Below are 25,014 nucleotides of genomic sequence, written 5' to 3' on the forward strand. Positions count from 1 at the left end.
TGAACTTCTCTTCGAAGAAGCAAGGCCCTAATTTCTAGAGTACTGCAAGCAAGGGATCAAAGGTTTTTGGAAGTTTTTCTGGAGGAGACACAAAGTCAAGAAAGACTTCTAAGGATAAGCAAAGGATTGGAACACCCCTTTCCCTCCCTAAACCGAGGACGCGTTTTAGATTCAGCTGTACTAAGACGTCTTCCTATAAAACAAAGCCAAGACGTAAATGTAAGAGTATCAGAGGTGTGGCATCTTTCGGGCTGAGGCTCAGGTTTAAACTCCGCTTTAGAAACAGCAGTCCCGGCTCAGAGCTCGGAAAGGAAGGTCTAGGAGAAGCCATCAGTCAGGTCTTCCCGCAGGAAGGTCGGCGCTGAGGTTGGAACCGGCCCTGGAGCACCAGAGCAGACGCCCTGGGGGTGAGGACAGCTGGGCTGTAGGGCTGGCACAGTCTAGGGGTACGCGTCCATCTCAGCCACTCTTCAGTTTAGCTCCCTACTCCAGGAAAGCGCAGAGGGGTCTCGCCTGGGGGTAGGCTCTCTGGAGGCTGTAAGCGCTCTTTAGGACCTCAGGGAAACCCGAGAGATTCTGGCTTTAGGACCCAGGAACTCCAAGGCAGCCCTGACTTAGTTGCCTTGGACCACAGCACCACCTACTTATAGAAGCATCCCAAGCCTGGGCCCTGCTGCATCTCCATCGGAAAGTGCGCTCGCCATCCCTTCGCCCTCCCAGGAGCGTTCTGTCTCCCACAGCTTGAAAGAGAGAAACCTTAGCTGAAAAGTGGCTGTGGAGAGAGCTCTGGAAACCGCACAATTGGATACGGATCCAGAGAGTGAGAGCGGGCGTGCCCCTCGCCTGAGGATCGCACTCACCGGCCGGGACGCAGCATCCCAGAGGCTGCGGTCCCGCCCGCCCAGCCGCGCTCCTGCTAGGCGCGGTCAGTCCGGAGGAACCTCCGCGCGCTTCGAACCCACCGCGGCCGCCCGTACCCCAGAGCTGCCACGCGCTCCCTGCGGGCCTCGGCAAACTTTTCCCCAGCCCACGTGCTAGCGAGGTGTCTCGCTTAGCGATCCCGGGATGGAGCGCCGCGCCTAGGCACGCCGCGCAGCCTGAGACGTGAGTGCTCACGGTAGGCGACCCGCGCCCGCCACCGTGGCCACAGCGCCTGGGTACCCCACTGCTGGGCCAGAGGACCTAAGAGCGAGCCTTTAACCTGCACCCTCGGGGACCGTGGAGGTCTTTTCTTTTCCCGAAGCGCCCGCGCAACGTCCCTTCCCCGGGGTCGGAGCCTGTAAGTCCGCAGAGGTTGCTAATTCACTGATTGTAATCACCTTGCTCTCCAAGTTGCCTGCAGCTGTGCGCTCCGGGTTAAGCCGCTCCGCGGCTCGCGCCAGGCAGTGAGTTCGCTTTCCCCCTCCCTTCCCTTCTTAAATTGGGACGCGTGAAAAGGCAGCTGCCTCCCTGGGCCTCTCTCCACCCGGCTTTTCCTCCTCGTCTCTCAGGTTCAAGGCGGAGAGATGCCGAACTGACCCGCGCGGCCCCCCTGGCTAGTGGAGGCTCCCCCCTCGGCGTCTTCCCCAGCAGCGCGGTCTGCGCCGGCTCCTCGGATGAGCCCTCCAGTTTCCCTACTTTGAGAGGCGTCTCTCCCCAGCCCGACCGCCCAGATGCAGTTTCGTCTTTTCTCCTTTGCCCTCATCATCCTGAACTGTATGGATTACAGCCACTGCCAAGGCAATCGATGGAGACGCAGTAAGAGAGGTGGGTTCTACTCTGCCGGAGCCGCGTGGGGTCGGGGGCGCCGGCGGCGGCACTCGCCCCCGGGCTCAGGTGGGCAGGGCCGTGCCCTCCACCCGGCCTTTGGGCTCCTCACTTTCCGGGCCCCGGGGCGCTGCCGAGAGCTCGGTCTTTTCTGTCTTCAGGAGGCGCGGCGAGCCGGGTGAGCCCGGCTTCCTGCGGGCGCTCCGGGCTGAGAGGTGCGGTCCGCACCCACGTTAGCTGTCGAGCTTCTACTTCTGAACTCTTCTCTATAGGTCTCTCTCTCTCTCTTTTTTTAATCTGGCATCCTTTTTTTTCCTTATTATTTTTTGTCTTTTTCTCTTTTTAGTCCTCTCAACTATCTCCCCTGCTCTCATTTTTCTCTACCTTCGCCACCCACGTGCGCCCCAAACCCTGTCCCCAGATGGTTTTCGACCGGCCTACCTACAACTGTGTGTATGTGTATCTGTGCTGTGTCTGTGTCTGCGCGCGCGCGTGGGCCAGAAAGCACGAGCGAGAGGGCTGGGGAGGGGTACCAAGTCGTTGTGGAGGATCTGCATTTCCAGGAAAAGAGCAATACTGTCTTCCTCTGGACCTTAAGACGAGGTGGAAGGACTCACTGAACTTGGTACACTGAACAGCAGCTCGTGCGCAGGTTGTTTTGGGGGGAACGCTCGCTGGCAGAATGATACTTTGGGGACAGGCCCGAGTTTGCCCTCTGCGTTTACTTCCCTCACAAGCAGCTATTTCTGAGGTTCCTGGCCTCGGTGACACTCACGTGTGGCTTTTTAGCCGCCCCTCCCTCTCCATCACATATGTGCGCTGCCGGAAGGCCAGTGGAAACCTCCAGAACGGTTTCAGAGAGCTAGCTTCCCCGAAGATTTAGTGCGCCCGTGTTTGAGTCCTGCTGCGGCTGCAGCTAATCTAACTTCATTTTAGGGGAAGGGCCGCTAAACACAATGAAGTCTCCTGAAGGATTTAAATACAAACCACAACACTCCCACCGCCAACACACACGCTCACCTTGCACTACTGCCTCACAGCAGCTCCCCAGAATTTATCCATCTTGGTCCAGCAATTTGGACTTCTGCGCAGTTAGAATTTGTCCTGAGGTTGACAGATTTGGATTTTTCTGGGATGTGAACGTCTCGCTCGACCTGTGATGTGGGTTGTTTCTGACTCGTTTTATGGACTCTCCAGTCCTGCATCCAGATTTTGGAGAGAGCTTTTTGCGCCTTTATTTTTTCAAAGCTTTTTAGGACGTCGTTAAGCTGTTCTCACCTAAACGCGGGGCTGAAGGTTGGCCGGCCTGAGGGCAGAGCCCAGGACAGCTGGTCGTGTGCGATTTCCGCCACCTCCGCTTTGCAATTGACACCATGGAGCTGTGCTTTAAAAGGACACCCCTTTCTCCAACCCCCGGTTCTCTTACTCTTGGTCTCTCATTTCTGACATGTCGAAAATGCTTATCTTCACAAGTTTTTCTGAATAAATACATTAGGGAGGAATTTCTTCCCAGAGGCTGTGAAAGTTTAATATTGTTATGTCTTGCAAAAGTCCCTTTCCATCTCCTTCACCTCCCTTTTCCTTTCTCCACCCCAGTATTTTCTTACCAGGTATCACTTGGTAGAGCTGGCAGGTTTTGATTACACTGTGGTCAAAGTGTTTGGAGAGGTTCCCCCCACCCTCCTCCTTATAAACAGAGGTTACAGTCTATTTGATTGAAAAGACTAGCATTCAACATACAGAAAGAGCTAAAACCCCTTGCCAAATTCTTGTTTATTAAATGACTTGCTAATTCAGCGATGTCTTTCTGATCCACACTGCTTGTTGCATTGTGGTTGAATGGGGAGGAATCGAGCTTGTTGCTCTAGTAGAACTTAACACATAGATGCTCTTTGGTGGAGCATGGCTTTACAGCACCCCTGCGGCCAGAAGCGATACTGCATGCTTTTATTTGCAGTGCCATCTCCAAAGTTCTGCCTATGCCTCCTTAAGGGGTCTGATGCAAAACCTATTTGTTTCAAAGCTGCTTTAGCAAAATCTCAAGGCAATTACTGCTACATCCCCAAGTGCTGACCTTCAGGAACCCGATTCTAAAGTGTGCAGCTTTTGCCACTGTAGAAACTTGTGCCAGACAAACCTTTCAATTTAATAAATTTCAAATGCTTTCAAACTACATATAAACTAGTAAGGTTGTAAAGGAAAAAAAAATCAAAGTGTGTGTGTTTCACTTAACAGATGTCCCTTCCCAAATCTCAAGCTGCTGGCTAAAATAACTTCGGTCCTTAAAAGTGACCACACTATCTGTGCCAACAAAAGGCATACTGTGTTTTTAATTAAAAGTGGAACTACTTAAAGGGCTGGCTAGTCAGTGTAGGGTGATAGTAGCTTTTCTGCTTTGCAAGAAAGCTTAAGGATTGCATTGTGAGAGTATTGAAATGAATAGAGATCTAACTCAGGTTGTGTGAATTGTCCCTCTTCACAGGCTTAAGCTGGTTTTAATTGATCTCATGTCCGCTGATTGATCATACACCAATTGTTGCGCATACCAAACAATTGGCTTCCCAAAGGAGATTGATTTAAATTAGTTCCTTGGTGAATGCTTGAGTACTAGCCAAATCATGTCAGTAGTGACAGTTGACATGCTAGAGCCTATTGTGGTACCAACATTTCCCCTTTTCCCTTTGTTTTGGATGGTGGCAGCTAAGTATTACTTTCTAGGAAGAAAAGTGATTAGTACCATAAAAAAAAGGTGCTCTGGCTTAGAAGACCAGTTATTTTCTTGACTTTGTGCTGTGATGTCGGCAGCAGTGATATCAGGATTGGTTAGGCTAATGCCTGGGATCTGATTCTTTTCCTTTTTTTCATATTCCATCTGCAAATAATCAAACCTTCACTGTGGAGCATTCTCAGAACTCCTTTGGCATTATGTTTAGTCTGCTCTATGATCTCAGATGCTCTATAATATCATTTTCTTAATGAAATAAAATTCTTGGCAGAGATCAGATAATTTAGTCAGTTAAAATCAGTTGCATCCAGTTTAGAATAGAGAGCAAATGTATCATTTAACTCTATGCTTTATTTCAAAATATGGCCAGAGGATTAGAGACTAGAATATCAGATAAAACTTAAGGGGAGACCATCATAAACAACACTAGCCACCTACGAGTCTTTTGTCTGCTTATTTAGAAAACAAAACCAGACAATAGAAATGCATTTGATAGTGACTGCTGGGGCCTGGCAGCAATATATTCGAAAGTAAGGCACAAACACAATAGTGTGGATGGATTTCTTATAGAGGGGAGACACATGCCAATGTTTTGAAAAGCTGATTGACAACTCGTGTTTTGTCTACGTGGTAACAGTCATAACTCATTGGCCCTCTCACTCTCCAGTCCCTTTTGAAATATAGTCATTATTAGCTACTGTTAACCCGTATAACCTGAATCTGTCTTGGGCCTCTTATGATTTATTTGCATGGTAAACTGGGTTATTCAATTTGTTTTATTTGGGGTGTTGGTTGTAAGTCACATTTCAGGCTGAATTACTGAAAGGTGGATAGATATCATGACTTTATTATGGTATTCCTAGGACTTCTTGAGTTTAGTATGTAGTGATTTCGTTTTATATATCTTTTGTCCCAGTGATTTTTACCGGTCACAGATTTACCAGGGATTTATGAAGACTGCTTCATGAAACTCTTAAAAGCAGCAAGGCTCCCAGACATGTAATTGTGTTTCTGGTGGTCTGATGGTAGGGGGCGCGATATGACAAGTGTTTCCTGCCATAGGCTTTTCCCTACTGAAGCTTCAGCTTCTCCCTCCATAACTGCGCATTTTCCTATGATTAGACTTGGCTTCTTCCATGAAACAAATGTTTATCACAAATAGTGTGGTATGTTTCTGGCAACTTTGGTTAAAAAATAAAAAGACTCATGCTTTCTCTTAAAACTTGTAGCGCTAAATTAATTTGTATTTTTAAAAATTGAATGAAAAGATGTGGAGATATTTGCAAGTTTCACAAGTACTTTTAATGATAGCTTATTTCTCACAGTATTCTTTGAAAATAAAAATGGCACATGGAACATATTAACCTACTCTTAAAAGCTTCAAAATACATTTTGTATGCTTACTTTTCTAAGTTCCAGAGTGTTTCAGAAAAGCTCGGTGTGATGTTTAACTTTGTAGCATAAATACATTCTTTCTTTTCTTCTGTTGTTAATGGGCTTTTCTTTCAACATAATTCTGAGTTTTTCTGGCTAGTATCTTACCAATGCACAGAGGTTAGAAAGTTGCCATGTCCCAACCAACATCTTACTCTGCTCCTGAAATTTGGAAGTGATTAAGAATAGGTGACATTTCGTCAGGCCTCCACTTAATTCTGGCTTTGTTAACTGTTTATAAATTCAGCCTGGGTAGAATCCAATGTTTGCAGAAATCACAAGTTGGAAATGACACTTCTAATTTCTTAATGAACAGCCGCCTCTTGATGTATTCGGAGACTAACTGGCCAGTTTATAGATTGTCCCGGCCACTTTTTATTCCTTTTCTCCCAACTGACTGCCGTTTGAACCTTTTTTTTTTTTTTCCTGGAAATAAGCACTCTTACACCTCGCAAGTTCAGGAAATAGATGACTGACAAATCATTTGACATAATACTTCAGAACCACCCTGCTAAAAGGAGGTAGTAAGCTCAAAATATTCTTTTTTCAAAATGTTGTGATGTTCGTTCCCCTCCCCCTCCATAATCTGCCACAGTCAAGGGTTGACCATTAGATAAAGAGTGTTGCATGTCATATTGGTAAGTTTTCACATTTTGAGCTGGAATGCATATGGAAGGCACTAATTAATAAAGTACATAAATAATATATAATCATATATGATAGGGAAGGCATATCTATTACATGCTTATATGTGTGTGTATATGTAGGTGTGTGTGGAGTGGGGACAGTATGACCATGGATGGTTGGCTTTTTGCAACTAAAAAGGGCTTTTGCTCATCTTTCCCGTTTTTCATCTTGTTCTTAGGAGCAGGACAGGGGTCCGAGGAAAGCTGTGGTGAGGGGTTAAGGACTAGGAGAGGGAATGGGTAAGGACACAGTGTTCTTACTCTTTCCAAGGCCCACCCCTCCCTTGTCTTTCTCGCCTCTAGGACCTTTCTGTATGAGTAGCCCTCTTTTCAAGCATGCTGCTATCCCTCTTGCCCTGAAATTTCCTTCTTTCTCATATTTCTTTCCAGTCTTTTGCTTCACTTCAGCCCTTCTCTTGTCTTGCCTTATGATCTTCTTTCATTCACTCACTCTGCAATCTGTCACAACCTGGCTTCTACCTCTGTTTTATGGGAAGGATTTTCTTAGTGGTCATCCATGCTCAATACTCACCTCAATGCCAACCCTGCCTATGTCGTTCCGGTCCTTCCCATCACTAGGATGATCACTCCTTTCCAAGGTTGTTTTTTTCTTAGTGACACGGCATTCAGTTTTGCCTCCCATATTCTGTGCATTTTCCTTCTTTGGTCTCCTTATTCACAGTTGGAATATGCGGGTATTTCCTTACTTTTCTTCTTTCCCTTGGAGGATTTTATCCATCCCTGTATGCTCAACTGCTTTTTCCATGTAAAGTCCTTTAGCTCTATCCCCCATTTTTTTGAGCTTCAGGTTATATTACTTTCTGATTTCCCAGCTACTGCCACATGGATAGATACTTCACACACCCTCATATGTGGATAGATTCCATTCCATGCACACTAAACTTGACAACACATTCTATGTGCTCTCCCAAATATGTTCCTCTGCTTGTGTTCCCTTTTCCTGTTCATGGGTTTCTGTGTGTTGAGGCTGGAAGCCTCACTACAGTCTTTGGCTTGCCTGTTGTCTCTATTATTGGTTTGTTCAGTCTTGGTAGGAGGCATCAGAAATGTTGCTTGTATCTACCCCACACTTTCCATCCCCAAAGGTATTTCCTAGATCAGATTCTCACTCACTCCTCATCTCTCATCATCCACTTCCTCCTCACTCCATCCTTTACAATGCTGCCACACTGAATTCTTCTCAATGTGATCCACAGATCTGAGCATGTTACTTCTTTGCTAATAAACCTCAAACCTCCCAGGTCTCCATATTGACCTAAGAATAAGTCCCAGCTTCTTTCACTTTACATTCAAGGGCGCTCCACCATCTGATCACAGCCTTTTTCTAATCTTCCACCGCCATGAAAGTACTGTACGCTCAAGCTATACTAAATTATTTCGTTTTCAACCATACCATTGTGTGTTCATGCTTTTGTGTTGTTGAGCATGCGGTGGTGCCCAGCTAAATAAAATGTCACTGCCTCTGTGAAGCCTTCCTGGAATTTTCCCTAAAAGCTTGCCTAGCTTTTCATGCTACTCCTATAGGACTCTCATTTTACCTTTATTCTGATTATTTTGCCGTATGTGCCATCTTTTCTATATATGGAGCTCCTCTAGGGCAGAACATTCATCTTCAGTTCAGTTCAATCATTCAGTCATGTCCGACTCTTTGCGACCCCATGAATCGCAGCACGCCCAGGCCTCCCTGTCCATCACCAACTCCCGGAGTTCACTCAAACTCACATCCATCGAGTCGGTGATGCCATCCAGTCATCTCATCCTCTGTCGTCCCCTTCTCCTCCTGCCCCCAATCCCTCCCAGCATCAGAGTCTTTTCCAATGAGTCAACTCTTCACATGAGGTGATTTTGGAGCCCCCAAAAAATAAAGTCTGACACTGTTCCCACTGTTTTCCCATCTATTTGCCATGAAGTGATGGGACCAGATGCCATGATCTTAGTTTTCTGAATGTTGAGCTTTAAGCCAACTTTTTCACTCTCCTCTTTCACTTTCATCAAGAGGCTCTTTAGTTCCTCTTCACTTTCTGCCATAAGGGTGGTGTCATACTTCTCAAACCAGGCCAAATAGAGTGCTTCCTCCACAAGTTGTGCCTGAACAAAAAAGTCATTGAGACTTTGTTGTTTGCTCTTAAAATAATGCTAAAGACTTAATGAGAAATGTTTTTCTTTTTTGGGGGGTCAGCTTTCACCTTTTTATTTTGTCTTGGGTATAGCTGATTAACAGTGTTGTGCTAGTTTCCGGTGAACAGTGAAGGGACTCAGCCGTACATATTCACATGTCCATTCTCCCCCAACTCCCCACCATCCAGGCTGCCACATGACATTGAGCAGAGTTCCCTGTGCTTTACAGTAGGTCCTTGTTGGTTATCCATTGAAAGTATAGCAGTGTGTACGTGTCCATCCCAGACTCCCTAACTGTCCCTTCCCCCAAGAAACTGTACCTTCGTTCTCTAAGTCTGTGAATCTTTTTGTTTTATAAGTTAATTTGTGTCATTTCTTCTTAGATTCCACATATCAGGGGTTTCATGCAATGTATCTCCTTCTCTGTCTGACTTTTTCACTCAGTATGACAATCTCTAGGTCCGTCCATGTTGCTGCAAACAGCATTAGAAATGATTTTTCTTTTAAATTCAAAGTTCTTTGCACATGGTTGAAGTTTGAATGAATAATTAGATAATAGATATAATTTCATTATTTACTGTTCTTTAGAGTTTAAAGATAAGCGATGCTGACATATGAAAGCGTCCCCAGTCTAGCCTTATTCTGAAGCCTCTGATGGTCCTCAGCATTTCACAGAATACATGAGTGCCCTTGTGTGTTCTCCTATAACTGTTTATTATGTGGATGATAGAGGATGAGTTGGGGCAGGGGAGGGGAAACTGGGAGTAACCTGTATCTAAAGGTACTTCTAGAAAAACAAACAAAAAATAAAAACAAATAAAAAAATTAGAAATAAATAAAAATACTTCTAAGGAAAGGGCCAAAAGGGATTTTCATTTCCAAACTCTTGGTCTGTATGAATAATTATTTAGACCAAAAAGAAAGTAGTTTTTATCTTCTTAAAAGGCAATCATATTAATAGCATAAATTAGTGCAGGCAGACATTCAATCTTATATTTATGACTTTAATATAGCTATGTAGACATACCTATGAGAGACAGATGTGTGTGTGTGCATGTGTGTGCGTGTGTGTATTACAATAAGTTTTGGTGTAGCTGTGAACAGACTACACAGTTTTTGTCCAGTGCCTACCAGGAGAACACAGACATTTTGCTGCCGTTTGAAGGAGGTGAGACTGGCTTGACTGATGAAGAAGCTGAGGTGCTTACTGAAATGTGTTATTTAAAAAACCAATAGTTAAGTGGAAGAGAGCTAGAACTAGAACCCAGCCCTCCTGAACTCACTGACTTTTCCTGAACAAAGTACACTTTAAACATAAGCATTCATTTTAAAAAAAGAAATCACCTTTGAAGTCATTCAGATATTCTTTGGACCCAGAGTCTCACTGAGCCTCTAAACTTGCCGCAACTCAATAATGCTAACATAACTGGCATTAAGGAACTTAAGGCTGAGGGGTGAAATAACTGAGGTTTAGGACCGTAACAGACCCTGATGCTGGGAAAGATTGAAAGCAGGAGGAGAAGGGGACAACAGAGGATGAGAGGGTTGGATGGCATCACCTATTCAATGGACATGAGTTTGAGCAAGCTCCAGGAGATAGTAAAGGTCAGGGAGGCCTGGTGTGCCGCAGTCCATGGGGTCAGAAAGAGTCGGAAATGACTGAACTGACTGACTGAAGATTATAGTGTGATCTGGTAAAAGCTTGCATGCTTGTGTTGCTAATTTTTTAAGTCCTCATTCTTGAATATTAATTATAGGAACTTTAATTTCCGGTACTCTAGTAGCCAGAACCAGAGAAGGCAATGGCACCTCACTCCAGTACTCTTGCATGGAAAATCCCGTGGGCGGAGGAGCCTGGTAGGCTGCAGTCCATGGGGTCACTAACAGTTGGACACAACTGAGCGACTTCACTTTCACTTTTCACTGTCATGCATTGGAGAAGGAAATGGCAACCCACTCTAGTGTTCTTGCCTGGAGAATCCCAGGGACGGGGGAGCCTGGTGGGCTGCTGTCTATGGGGTTGCTCAGAGTTGGACACGACTGAAGCGACTTAGCAGCAGCAGCAGTAGCCAGAACAATTATGTATGTGTCTCTGAGGGTGTGCTTGTGCATTTGTATGTAAATATGTGTGTTGTAGGTGTGTGTGTATGTGTATATATATAATATATACATATACTTTACATATACACATTTATATCATGAAACCATCATATGATCAGAATAGCCAATCAAGGTTAGAGGAAAGCTAGTAAGTATTATTTTTACTCTTAAGAAACTATAATTTAGGTAGTTCTTCACCTTATCTAGTCATTTTGGGGAAAACCTTTACAATTAAAGCCATTTGATTTTTTCATTACCTGCTGAAAGATACTAAAAGCACTTATAAAACAACTGGCTCTGCACATTTCTTTTGAGCAAAGCTTCTTGGGGTCCAGAGATGGGGCCAGGGATTTTGTGAGTCTCCAAATATTTTCTTTCTTTTTTTTTTTTTTTGAGTGTAAAGAGAGATTCTAGAGCTTTCACTGCAGCCTTAAAGTGGCCATGGTTATCTTTCCTTAAAGAAGTTAAGAAGCATTGGTTAAAGAGATAGAAGTAGACTGTATTAATGAGCATGATGCCCGTTGGCTGCTTCAGATTCACATAGACATTTGTTTCCTAAAAGTTTATTTTCAGTGTGTGGGTTTCCAGCCATTTGCCATGTGTGTACTTCATAATATGAGGACACATTGGAAACACTACCTCAAGACTTATTGCAGTAAGTAATTACTTGGCTAATAATCCCTTTCTCAAAGGCAATAGTTGTTATATTGTCTCTATTCCCTAAAAAGTTTATAAAAGTACAAAATAAACAAAATAAGGGGCTCTGTTAAAACTTCTCGTATGGTCTAATTTTTATCTCGTTAACTAAACAGTAATATAAAGTTTTAGAAATCAGTGTTGCAATTTTCCAGCTGACGATGTGCAGTGCTGGCATTGATGGGATTTGTATGTATCACGCTGCCAGTTCACAGACCGGTCAGAACCAGGCAGAGCACTCTTGACTTCTGACCAAGCATGCTTTTACTAGATTTTTGCTGCTGGGTCACCCCACTTAGAATTTTCCTACTCTGATGGCCTTGGTCTCTTAACCTATCTATGGATTCAGCGATCCAACCAGCCACCAGCTTTTAAAATAGACCGATAGAGGGCGCACTTTGCATTCTTTTCCTCTTGCTTTGTTCTAGGTTTTGTGCTTGCCTTGCTCTCTCTGTCCAGTAGGTTCAGGTGGCAAACCTGTTCTACAATTTCCAGTAAGACTGATGCTGTGAAGAACTTGACTTCCTCATGGAGAGGAAGGGAAAAAGAATCATAAAGAGAGCTTTCAGTTTTACTGAAATGTCTGGTTTTGGTCCCTAGACTCCTTATGACAAGACCTTCTCACCAAAAGGCAAACTTAACCAACCTCACAATTTTAATGACTGTGAGGCAGATATTAAGCCTAGATAGAGATTGTGTTAACCTGGAAGTGCATTACAGCTTTTGTAACTACTTTGGAAAACATTAGTTTTTATTTTTTTAAAAAGAAGGTTTACCATAATCTACAAGCCTAAAAGTGTAAGCAGCTGGTAAAATTTGGAGTTGACCAAACGACTTCAAGTTAATACTTCTCAACTGTTTGTCAAATTCTGTAGTCTTTATGTAGAGACCCATTTCATTCAACAGATCTCTCACGTTGTAACCCTTTGAAAATGGTAAAAATTGTCTGACCTTCTCTTGAAAATCCAAAGTTTAATTTTTTTTCAGTTCTCTTTCTCCTTCATGTAATAAAGTCTGATAGAGAACTTAATTCTGTCCCCTTGTTGCTGATCACCTTCCATTTGTATTTTTTCTTTTTGTAATCTGTTTCATTTTGTAATGCCTTTTTCTTGTAGCCAAAAGCTAGCTTTTGAAATTCCTTGGCAGTCCAGTTGTTAGGGCTAGGAGACTAATTTGAAAAACCAAATGTTGTTTGATAGTGGACAGCGGTGGTTCCCAGAATCGTGATTAGTGGGTTGAGGTTAGTTTGGCTGCGGAGCATGGGCAGCTATTCACACCACTCCCGGTGGTCAGTAAGTCATGTAGTGACTGATGTGATTCTTGACCGAATCTGTCAATGATGAAAGATTTCTCTGTCCCCTCTTTAAATAATACTATCCTGAAAATTGATCTAGGGCTGGGCAATTGTCCCTTGAAAATTGATTGTTTAAAGTTATGAATTTTGTGCGATTTAATTGTTCTTATGTAGAAGTGAAAGTAACTAGTTCTTCGTAGCTGCTGTGGGTGATCTCAGTGTGATTTTGACTCAAAAGTGACTCAATGTAAATAACTGTTCTAAAGACTTTGGCAAGCTTGGAGTCGTCATCTTTTTTGTTGTTGTTGTTGAATTCTGAGGGAGTTCTGAAGAAATGGGAGAGCCTGGACCTAGAGAGAGGAGGAAAGAGCAGAAATAGGATCAGTTCTTTCCAGGACTTGGGGCGTGTCATGTAGAGGCTATACCAGAGCATTCCTGCAAAGTGTGTTTCAATCCATTACCACTCTGTCAAATGTAATTTAAATAAAAGGATGCGATTCATTCTTTTGGGACTCAGGCAAAATGAAGGAGGCTCACAGGGAGGAAGAGTATGGGTTATATTTAAGAAACTATCCATTCATGTAAAAGACCCCTTCTTGATGCCCTGAATCATTGGAAATGGCCCTTCTCCAACAGTAGAGCATATCTTTTAAGGGTGTTGTCAAAACAGAGGCTGTACTGAGCATAGAGAAATGTTGGAGGGCCACTCACACTGTAAGAGCCATGATGAGCACACTTGTAATGCATGTGATGTCTAAGAGGTGTGTAAATAGAAATTTGTGCTGGCAATTATTTGGATTCAAATTATTATAAGACCTAACTCTGTCCTTCCTAAATAGAGGACACTAAACAAAATTCTTTAGATTCTGCATCTCATTCCTCTGAGTTATGATTCTAAGTTTCAATGATAAATATCATCCATGTTGAAGTTTAATCTGAATTCTCAAAAAGCAAAAGATATTTCTCAATTGGTACGTGACCATGATGTCAGTTTCGAGAACATTTCATTGTAAGACAGTCAGATTTCAATGCAGCTATAACCAGCATGGGTTTTACCATACCAATACTTTGCTTTCTTTAATGGGGTGACTAGACTGGAAGATAAAGAAGCATTTGACAAAAAATTTATTAATCATACTACTTTGCACTTATGAAAGCATACTAGGCTTAAAAATTCTTTTGGAACACAGAAATGCATGCATATTATGCAATATTAAGATTATGTTACTTGAATTACATTTGACAGAGTGGTGAGTAATGGATTGATACACACTGTTACAATAAAGGACCTCTCTTCAGTCTTGTTTGGAACAATATTTTCTTAATGATTTGGTTGAATACAGATAACATGTCAACCACAGTTTTGCATAATATGAAGTTGAAGAGGACATTAAATGTTGGTTGGTTACAAAAAGATCCTGATGGCTGGGAATAATAGCAGGAGGAACTTAGGAATAAAATCTTTTTTAAAAAGTTAGTGAATTTGACTCCATCAGGTCTCAGTTGTGGTACTCGAGATCTTCAGCTTTTAGCTGTGGCATGCAGGATCTCAACTTAGGTTCAGCAGGTGGGATCTAGTTCTCTGAGAAGGGGATCAAATCTGGGCCCCCTGCATTGGGAACACAGAGTCTTAGCCACTGGACCACCAAGGGAGTCCCTGAATGAAATCTTAACAAGAAAAATACAGTTTAGATCTTAAGTTGAAGAAATCGACTATGGAAGAAAAGGATGTGGGAGAGAAGGGGTTATCGTTCATTTTTGACTGATCCTGAGGTGACAGTGGCGTATAGTAATGATATAGTTGCAAAAACGAGTTGGTTGCATTAAGAGAAATGTTTACCTACATTAAAGAACGAGGTAGGTGAAGGTCCTCAGCGCACACCAGTGTCCTCTAGATGGCACTACTTTCAGAGTTGGCAGCACACGTTATAATACTGCATTGATTTCCTAGGGCTCCTGTAGCAAAGTACCACAAACTAGGTAACTTAAAAAGCAAAAATTAATTTTCTTACAGTTCTAGAAGCTAGAAGCACGGTATTAAGGTGTCAGCAGGTCTATGCCCACTTTGAGACAACAGAGGAGGACACTTCCTTGCCTCTTCTGGCTTCTAGGAGCCTTAGATATTCCTTAGTTTGCGGCGGCCTAACTCCAATCACTTCCTTCATCTTCACAAGGCTGTCATCCCTCTGTGTTTGGTTTCTCATCTCTTCTTACAACAATACCATTTATGTTGGAGGATACCCCATATTCTCTTAATTACAGCCGCAAAGATAATATTTCAAAATAAACTCACATTCACGGGTACTGAGGTATATGGCTTCAGCATATATTTTAGCGAGTACCACACAACCAATAGGTCCTAAACTGTGTCAGACCTTTTAGGTTCTTTAAATCCTCATTTTCAAAACTCTGAAATAAGTATTATTAATTATACCATAACAAGAGTATTAAAAGATAAAGTATTGGCAATAGAGGTATAATATTAATAACTAGAGTTGAGACCACTGTATGTAGACTGTGTACTACATGTAAAGCGTGATATTAATGACACCTCTGGACTTGTGCACACAGTGGCCCTGGGCGTGGGGATGCTTTAGACATGGTTTATAAGTGTATAGGTTTTGAAATGGGACCCGCAAATTCCTTTTTGCCGCTAAAATTCCATGAAATTGCATAAATCCATCTGAGTGTGTTGATTTACATTTTCAAATAAATACGTGAATCAAATTGACTTCTTGTTCAGCTAAAACTGAGAAAGAACGTGAAAGGTCGCTCAGTTGTGTCTGAGTCTTTGTGACCCCTTGGACTGTAGCCCACCAGGCTCCTCCATCCATGGGATTCTCCAGGCAAGAATACTGGAGTGGGTTGTCATTTCCTTCTCCAGGGGGTCTTCCTGACCGAAGGATTGAACCCAGGTCTCCTGCATTGCACAGAGATGCTTTTCCCTCTGAGCCACCAGGGAAGCCAAAAAAACCCTGAGAATTCTCTTCAACTGCCTTCTTTTTGAAATTTACAGAACTCCAGGAGCTGTTAGCCTCCTTTATGAAGTAATGTTTTCAATTACTCAAATATCAACATGGTCAACATGCTTCTGGTATTAGAGGTATCTTAAATTAGTTCCCTCTGATTTTGAGTAGTATCTAGGAGTACTTGAGTACTAGGAGTACTAGGAGTACTTTGAGTAGGAGCTTCCCAGGTGGTGCTAGTGGTAAAGAACCTGCCTGCCAGTGCAGGAGACACAAGACATGAGGGTTCAGTCCCTGGGTCGGGAAGATCCCCTGGAACAGGAAGTGGCAACCACTCCAGTATTCTTGGCTGAGAAGTCCCGTGGATCGAGGAGCCTGCTAGGTTACAGTCCATGGAGCTGCAAAGAGTGGAACATGACTAAGCAACTGAGCACACACACGGGAGCTGGATCTGTTCATACTTGTGTGCTCTAGATAAAGGGCTAGGAGGAACATACTTAAATGTTCTCACATTTTGAATGTGATAAGTTTTAAACATACACAAAAGCAGAGAGGGTGGCATAATGACTGCCTGTCACCCAGGTTGAACAAACATTGAGATTTCATCACACTGGTTTCATCTATTCTTCATATCCTTAAGTTTTTATTGCTATGTTATAAAGCAAATCTTAGATATTACACCGTTTTACCTTATTTCTGTATGCATTTCTTACAAATACAAACATTTTCTTAGCAAACCATGATGTTATTAACGTACTTGACTAAATTTCTTATTCCTTGGTAACACCTCATAATCAGAATGTCATCAAGCTTCATCAGTTGCCCTGGCAATGTCTTTATACAGCTGATATGCATGAATCGGCATTGACATAACACCCATTCACTGTACTTGGTATGTTCCTCAAGTTCCTTTGATTCTAGAGCAGTACTTTCTTCCCACTTAGTTTTCCATATCACTGACTTACCAAAAAGATCAGGTCTGTTTTCTACAGAACATCTGACATGTCAAATTTTTCCTTTCGCTCCCTTGTGGGGGTAATTTGACATCCTCTATCTGCCATGTTTTTGTAATCTAGAAGTTCTCCTTGAAGGTTTAATTACAGTCAGGCTCAACTCTTTCGACTAGAATGCTTACAGCTGCTGCTGTGGACCTCATATTATAATATGTCAGAAGCACACAACATCCCATGCTTAGTGATGCTAAGGTTAACCAGTAGCTTCATGTGGTAACAGCCCGATTCTTCCATACTGAGGTTCCTATTAACTTTTCATGTAATAGTTTCTCCCATTGATCTTTGTGTGAATTATCAATTACTTTAGGGGTTGTAAAATGGCTTTTTTGTTTGTTTTCTACTTTTATTCCTTCCACAATTATTGCGTGAAATTCAATAGAAAGAACTGTTCCTTTTCAACCATAGTTATTTTGTTAACTATGAAACAGTTCTTAGAGCAGGCAGTACTTAATTCTTCCTCTTTAATTGCAGAGTAATGTTCAGATTAAGGAGTCGATGCCTGTTTGACTGGCCAGTGGGTCAGCTTTGATTTGTGTCGAGCCATGGCCTGTCGGATGGGGGAGGTGAAGTCTTCCAGTAGTTTCTGCTTACTTGAAACATTAGGGCTGGATGACATTAAAAAAAAAAAAAGCACCTCTTTTTTGGCTTCTGCTAACAGAAATGAAATGCAAGCCTTCTGCAAACCTGAATTCTATTAGACATCTCCTGATAATGTTCTCTGTTAACAGCTTTCAGAGAAGGTAGTGAGTGAACATACAGTAGCATCAGCCTAGTGTAATCTGACACTCATTGGGTAGAAAAACAGTACTTTGTGCTACTTAAACATTCGCTGGAAGGCTTAGGGAGGGGAGGAAGGAAAGTATTTGAGGAGATCAACTGGATATTGTAGAATAGAAGTAATGTCACCTGAGAAGGATTAAAGTTTGCTCAAAGGTTGCCCTGAATGGCTGCATGCCGCTTAGAATGGGCGCCCCACGCCCATCGGCGGCTAAGTTTTAGCTGTGCAGTCTTTAACTTGAAGGTATGTGAAGGAAGGATCTAGAGATTGTCTTCAGCACTTAAGTGGCAGTAAAAGTTGTAGGAAAACAATTCCTCCTACTTATTAGCTGCAGCTATTTCTCGATAATTACAGAAGTCTTTCCTTTATCCATTTAAAAACCTACCTCGTTGCTACGAATTAAGTTACCATTGGTATCATTTTTGTATTACCTGTTGAAAAATACTATAGTATCTACATTTCCTAATTTTATTTAGTGAAATTGAAGATTTACTCCCACAAATGTCTATTGGGAAGAGTAGATACGAGCATGCTAAAAAGTTTTTTGAATATAAATATAAACACATTTAGAGCGTGGCTAGCAAGACAACTTGGTAGGTATGTGGTTTTCTTAGAAGTAAAGTGCCTTCACAGTGTTAAGAGAACAGAAAGTGTTATGAGCTGAAGAAACTGGTTATATTGACAGTCAGGGAAACAGAACTGGCAAGGTGCTTCACTTCAATCTGTGTAAAGCAGGAAAAAATGAGCTATATCCACTAATTAGGGCCAGTAGTTCATGTCCCATTTTCTTCACTTGATTTGCAATTTATTTTGGTACGAAATCCCCATCTTGTTGAGATATTTAGGTGTTTTGTCTTGGAAGCAAGTGGTAAAGACTTTATACTATGTTCATGTAAGTCATTCATTTAAAAACCACTAACTGCAGAGTTTATTATGCATATAGTTCCAACATTAATTTTTTGATGGAAATACGGAAAATAGAGAATAAAACAACAAGGAAAACAAAGCTACCAGTCATCTTTCCACTTAGCAGTAATCACTGTTTAACATTTTGATTTTTCTCCTTCAAGATATTTCCTCACCTTGTACATAAATAAAAGGTTTTCAAATTTAATACATCAAGTACACAATTGTAATTATTTTAATGATATGTTTATTTCATAAGTCATTGTTCATCATGACATTTTATTTATTTTTAAATTAATTAACTTTAATTGGAGGGTAATTGCTTTACAATATTATGGTGGTTTTGCCTTGTATTGACATGAATCAGCCACAGGTGTACATGTGTCCCCCATCCTGAACCTCCCTCCTGCCTTCCTCCCCACGCCATCCCTCTGGGTTGTCCCAGAGAACCGGCTTTGGGTGCCCTGCTTCATGCACTGAACTTGCATTGGTCATCTGTTTTACATATGGTAACATACATGTTTCAATGCTATTCCATCATGACATTTTAAAATACATTTCCTTATAATTAGACAGTTAAACAACTTAAGTTTTCTGTGTTAGTAATGCTACTGTGAACATCTTTGTTCGTCTTTTTCCGCATCTTTTTTCCTTGGGAGTCATTCACAGAATAAGATATAACAATTCTTTAACCATGGCATTTATCGAGCACGTACTATGTGCCAGTCACAGATCTTCATGCTGCATGTCATCTTATTTAATCCTCAAATGACCTTGTGAGGTAGGCTCTATTTTTCTCTCCATTTTACAAAGGAAGAGTTGGAGGAACAGGGGAGGAAATAATTTGCCCAAAGGTGCAGCACTCACTAATAGAGCTGGCATCAGTCTAGGGATTTTGACTCAGCCATGCCCTTAACCACAAGATGGAAAGGTGAAGCTTGTGATCTTATTGCCAGTTGTTCTCCAGGATATGATACTGATTCTTATTCTGTAGACGGGAGATGGTGTGCACCCTGCCTTGAGCCTTCTATACTCTATTTTTGAAAAACGTCTTGTTGGCAATACTATAAAGCAATTATCCTTCAATTAAAAAATAATTTTAAAAAATCTTGTTGGATTATTCCTACAACTGAGAATAGAAAGAAACATCTCCCTTACTCTCAAGAAGCTCACTATTTAGAATAGACAAAACATTTTCTTTCATTCCCCCTGGCTTCATATAACATTAATATCCACTTAGTTGCATACACTTGTATTTTCTTCTCAGCAATGCTTATGATTTCTTTACTCCGCTCCAGTATATTTTGAATCCTTCTTCTGTATCTTTTGCCGCTTGTTAGACTGTCAATCTTGGTATGCCACTTGCTATCACCATCTCTCTGCCGAACCACACGTGTGTCCTTCCAGTTCCTCTCCCAGTGATCCATTCGCCACAGGCAGTCGGAGCAATTGCTTGTAAAACAAAAGTCGGAGCATCTGATTCTGCCATAGAAATGCTTCAGTGCATTTCCGTTGTATTTGAAATAAAACCCAAATTCGACTCAGCCGGAAAGTCTATGTGTGAGCTGGTCACTTTTTATTTCTCCAGCTCTCTGTTTGTTATCTCAGTCTGGTCGGACTCTTCCTGTTTCTCAGACACCATCAACTGGTTCCTGACTTGGGACCTTGCATTTGCTAGGTCTGACTAACAAGTTCTTTTCTCATCCTCTTCGTGACAAATTCCTTTCTAGTAACTGTTTCTAAAACAGCGTGGTTATCTATTTTCTGCAGTTAAACCATCAGGGCCAGGATACAGTGAGGCAAGAGGGGTGCCCACACATGGATCCAAAGAGTGTACTGAGACTGAGAGAGAGCGACTTTCAGCGTCTCCTGTCAGAGCCTTGCTCACCTCACTTGAGTCCCAGCCCTCTCTGTTATATCAGCTATTTATTTCTTAAACACAGTAGAATTTTCTTTGCTCCTGTGGCAGTGAACACTCCACATTCATAATTTTGTTTCTTTTGCCTCTTGGGCGTCCGTAGCTAGACTATATTTTCCAACTTCCTTTGGAGTTGGGTGTGGCCGTGGCCTCAGTTTGTCCTGGAAAGTGCGCAGAAGAGATGTTCTTCCTGCCTCTGGACTTGTTTCCCAAGCCTCCTGCCAGAAGGGTGCTCTTTCTCATCTTGAGTTGGCCAACTTGGTGCAGAGGACCCAGCCCCCTTCTCTGAGCCCGCAGGGGTGGCGGGAACCACCAGGCGCATGGAGCTTAGGTCCTTGAGTGACCCCCTGCGAATCTCTCTACTGCACATCTGCACCCAACCCCGTGTCAGCAAGAAACAAACTCCTTTTGTGTTAAAGCCACCAAGACTCTGACACTTGACACAATGTGGATGAATCTGGAGGGTATTATGCTAAGTGAAATAATCAGCCAGAGACAAAGACTGCCTGGTAGCAGTTATATGTGGAATCAAAAGAAAAATTCAGGTTCATAGGAACAGAGTACAAAAGTGGATGCCCGGGGCTGAGGGGTGTGGGAAATAGGGAGAGGTTGGTAAAGGGTTCAAACTTTGGGCTATAAGATGAATAAGACCCAGAGGGCTGGGATAGGGGAGGGGAGGGAGGCTCACAAGGAAGGGGATATATGCCTAGTTATGGATGATTTGAGTTGTACTGCAGAAACCAACACAGCATTGTAAAAATTTTTTTTAAAGAACTAAATATGCAAAAAAAAAATTAAGATGTTCTAAGGGGATAATGTATAATGTGACTATAGTTGGTAACACTGTACTGTTACTGAGATTTCCTAGAACTTAAATAGTCTCACCAGAAAAAAAAAGTAAATGTGAGATGTGTAAATTAAATATGTTAATTAACTTGATTGGGGGAATCCTTTCACACTGTATACATATATCAAAACATCACATTGTATACTTTATATTACAAATTTGTCAATTATACTTTAAGCTGGAAAAAACCAAACCAAGAAAAAGGGAGGGGCTAGCTTCTTGCCTTAACTGATACAAGCTCCCTTACTCACACAGGAGCTTTTGAAGCATGCTCCAAATTATGGTGACCTTATTCACATTGTATCAGTAGTACCCAGTACAGTGCTTAGGCTGTGGGTATCAAAGAAATGTTTTTTGAACAAATAAATGCAGTCTATCAATAGCAGTATACAAGAAATTCAGGACAGAATGCTGAAAGGAGAATACAGATGGGAAACATCTTCTGGGTTCACAGGGGGAGGAATGGATGATGCTCTAGGAAAAGATCTCATGGAATCTTAAACATAAGAGTCACAATTTATAAAGTGGTCCTTATATTTCTTAGTCATAGGGATTTTGGAAACTTAAATGTACAGCACAGTGCGCTCACATAAAAAGTATAAAATTTAACAACAGTTTACTATATCTAATCATTTTTACATAAACAATTTAATATTACATAATTTATGTAATTTTTATATGTTTCATTTAGTATAACTGGAAAATATTGAAAATTTCTTGTCTTTGTTTCTTACTGATTATACCTGATGGCTCAGATGGTAAAGAATCTGCCTGCAATGCAGGAGACCTGGGTTTGATCCCTGGGTCAGGATGATCCCTGGAGAAGGGATTAGCTAGGCACTCCAATATTCATGCCTGGAAAATCCCATGGACAGAGAAGCCTGGTGGGATACAGTCCATGGGGTCGCAAAGAGTTAGGCATGACTGAGGAGCTAACATTTTCACTTTTCGTGCCCAATATATATTTGAACTTTTGGGAATTTAAAATGCAACAGAGAAGGAATGTCTGCTTTTATTATGGATACAGGGAAATTCCTTAATGTTAAAGGTTCAGTAGATTATTTTGCTTGCCGTGTGATAAACATCAGTTTAGGGTTAGGATCTGGTGGCATTCCTTGCAGAAATATCTATAGACTCTGGGGAAGGGCATTGTGTTGCATTGTACTGTTGATAATGGGAAGGATTTTTGGTCAAGATTAAGGGTTTCTTTAAACCCTTTTAAGAAGAGAATGTGTTTTTATTTTCTGGGAAGTCTTGAGATTGTGGATGTGAAGGAGGGCAGGTAAGAGGAGAGTGATGATTGCTGCTAATGAAGTTTCCAGGCAGGCAGTGGGGATGGAAGGAGTTTTGTACCACTTGCTGTGGACACCTTACCACCAAGAAGCCCACCCTGCGAGCCCCTGAGTACAGGATAAACTGATGGCAGTAAATGGCTTAGGATTTATGATCCATTAGAAGATTCTGGTATAAGGCTCTGTACCAGAGTTAAGACCATTGTTTCATTGCTAAGAAGTCATGTCTGACTCTTGTGACCCCATGGACTGTAGCCTGCCAGGCTTCTTTGTCCATGGGATTCTCCAGGCAAGAATACTGAAGTGGGTTACCATTTCCTTCTCCAGGGGATCTTCCCAACCTAGGGATTGAACCTGTCTGCATTGCAGGCAAATCCTTTACTGCTGAGCCACTAGGGAAGCCCCTAATTAAGACTAGGATATATAAAATCTGAGGCTTTTATTCCTACTTTTATTCTAAAGTCACTGGTAAGTCACACTCTCTGGTGGGAATGGCTGTGAAGGGCTCTCTGCCCTACCTGAATTAGCCCTGACAAGTAACTCTTCACTGCTGCTGCTGCTGCTGCTAAGTCGCTTCAGTCATGTCCGACTCTGTGCGACCCCATAGACGGCAGCCCACCAGGTTCCCCCGTCCCTGGGATTCTCCAGGCAAGAATACTGGAGTGGGTTGCCATTTCCTTCCCCAATGCATTAAAGTGAAAAGTGAAAGTGAAGTCGCTCAGTCGTGTCCAACTCTTAGGGACCTCATGGACTGCAGCCTACCAGGCTCCTCCGTCCATGGGATTTTCCAGGCAAGAGTACTGGAGTGGGGTGCCATTGCCTTCTCCTAGCTCTGCCACAAACTGTGTGTGTAAGAGACAGACCTTAAATTTACCTTTTGACCAGACATCTTGCCTATTTAAAATACAAGATTTAGACTAAATAGTCCCCAGAATCTTTTCAACAATAAAATTCATTTTTCTATTTTTCCTTTGGTCCAAATTTTTGCACTTGCAGTTCTTCCATTTCTTAATTACCTTGTAACATCAATCATATTTCATGTCTCTCTACCTCAGTGTTGCTGTTTGTAAAGAGGAGGAAATGGGAGTTACCTAGCTGATGATTTTGTTGTAAGAATTAGAGGGTCCCTGTCGACCCCTTGGAGAAGAGCCTGGCAGTAAGCAGTGACCCCTTGCTGCTGCTGGTTATGTTTCCTCCTTGCTTACTCGATGCGTCTTTGCTCATATTTGCTCCCATCCTAGGTCTCTAACAAATTCTCCATTCATGGTTTTGAAAAACTCCCTGAAATGATGTCTTTTAAAAATTCATTCTAGATACTAAGAAAGAATTAATAAAACACCTTTGGCTAGCTATGACCAAAAAATAAAATAATAAAAATTCATTCTAATGAATTTTTAAGGAATACATTCCTGTTGGAAGTTTGTTCAGAATCATAAGTTTAAATTTCTCAAAGGAAGGAGCTTTTTCTTTTAAACTGACAGATTTTGGTGACGAACAGAAAATGTACATGGCTTAGAGATACCAAATGTGAGCTAAAGTGCAAAGGTCACCTTTCAAAATGTAACGAGTTCAGAGAAACTCCTTAATCTAGAACCCTAAGTCAGCATGTGGTTTATTTGCTGGCTTTCTGTATGATCTCGATACTGCTTGATCCAGTTTATATAAATAGTTTTTTCAATTTGAAAATGAGTCACATTTGAAATACTTCCCCAGCTGAAAAAGCTAAAATTTTCCTTCTTTATATTAACAGAACTTTTACTTTTTAAAAGGTATACATAAGCATGCACATTTTAACATGTACATTTTTTTAATTTTTTAACATTTTTTTTTAATTTTATGTACATTTCTTTAGTTTGATAAAGGTTACCAAAGAACATGGAAATGCCCAGGAAAATACTTACAGAAAAAAAATTTAATCGACTGACTTAACCTTGGGTGTGTATGTAATTTTTAAAAAAGCTTTTTGTTGAGACGTAATTGACATGTGAGGAGTTGTACTTGGGGAGAAGTATGTTGTGAAACCATCAAGGCCATAAAGATACACATCATCTCCCAAAGTTCCCTCCCATCTGTATCATTATTATTATTTTGTGATAAGAGCACTTAGCATAAGATCTATCCTCTTAGTGAACTGTTAAGCATAGGATGCAGGGCTGTTAGATATAACTACTGTGCTGACGATAGGTTTCCGGAGCTTGCTGATGTGCCTGTGATTTGAATTCTTTGGAGACAGTTTAGTAGAAAACCACTGGCTTAAGAGTCAGGAGTCCTGGGTTAGAGTTCCAGTGCAGTGTCAGCTCTCACCACGACTATAGTCCTTGAATCTTTTTGGGCCTTGTGTTCAAAGACTGAATTTGAGTTCGTAAATGTTCTTCCACCTTTTGTCTCTAAAGACTTAACTCCCTATTAAGACTTAACTCCCTGTCTGTCTTCATTTACTGGGATAATATTCAAATTTACTTAGTTCATCTGTT

At 41.8% G+C, this 25,014-nt stretch overlaps 1 protein-coding gene across 4 annotated transcripts in view; it reads left to right on the plus strand.

Moving 5' to 3' along the window:
- The window catches only part of RSPO2 (R-spondin 2), a 226,971-nt gene that overhangs the window by 53,807 nt on the left and 148,150 nt on the right, over positions 1-25,014 (plus strand). The window contains exons 1-2 of one of the 4 annotated variants that reach the window (XM_025001677.2): positions 621-1,279; positions 1,491-1,746. The exons of 1 other annotated variant lie outside the window; for it this stretch is intronic. In XM_025001677.2, coding sequence (XP_024857445.1) covers positions 1,653-1,746 — 94 coding nt within the window. In that variant the 5' untranslated portion in view covers positions 621-1,279; positions 1,491-1,652. Of the gene's footprint in view, positions 1-596; positions 1,747-25,014 lie in introns of those variants that run through there. 2 more of the 4 variants (XR_009497078.1, NM_001206092.3) reach the window with 2 other exon arrangements.

Source organism: Bos taurus, chromosome 14 (assembly GCF_002263795.3).
Source record: "Bos taurus isolate L1 Dominette 01449 registration number 42190680 breed Hereford chromosome 14, ARS-UCD2.0, whole genome shotgun sequence".
In the NCBI taxonomy this organism is placed as follows: Eukaryota; Metazoa; Chordata; class Mammalia; order Artiodactyla; family Bovidae; genus Bos; species Bos taurus.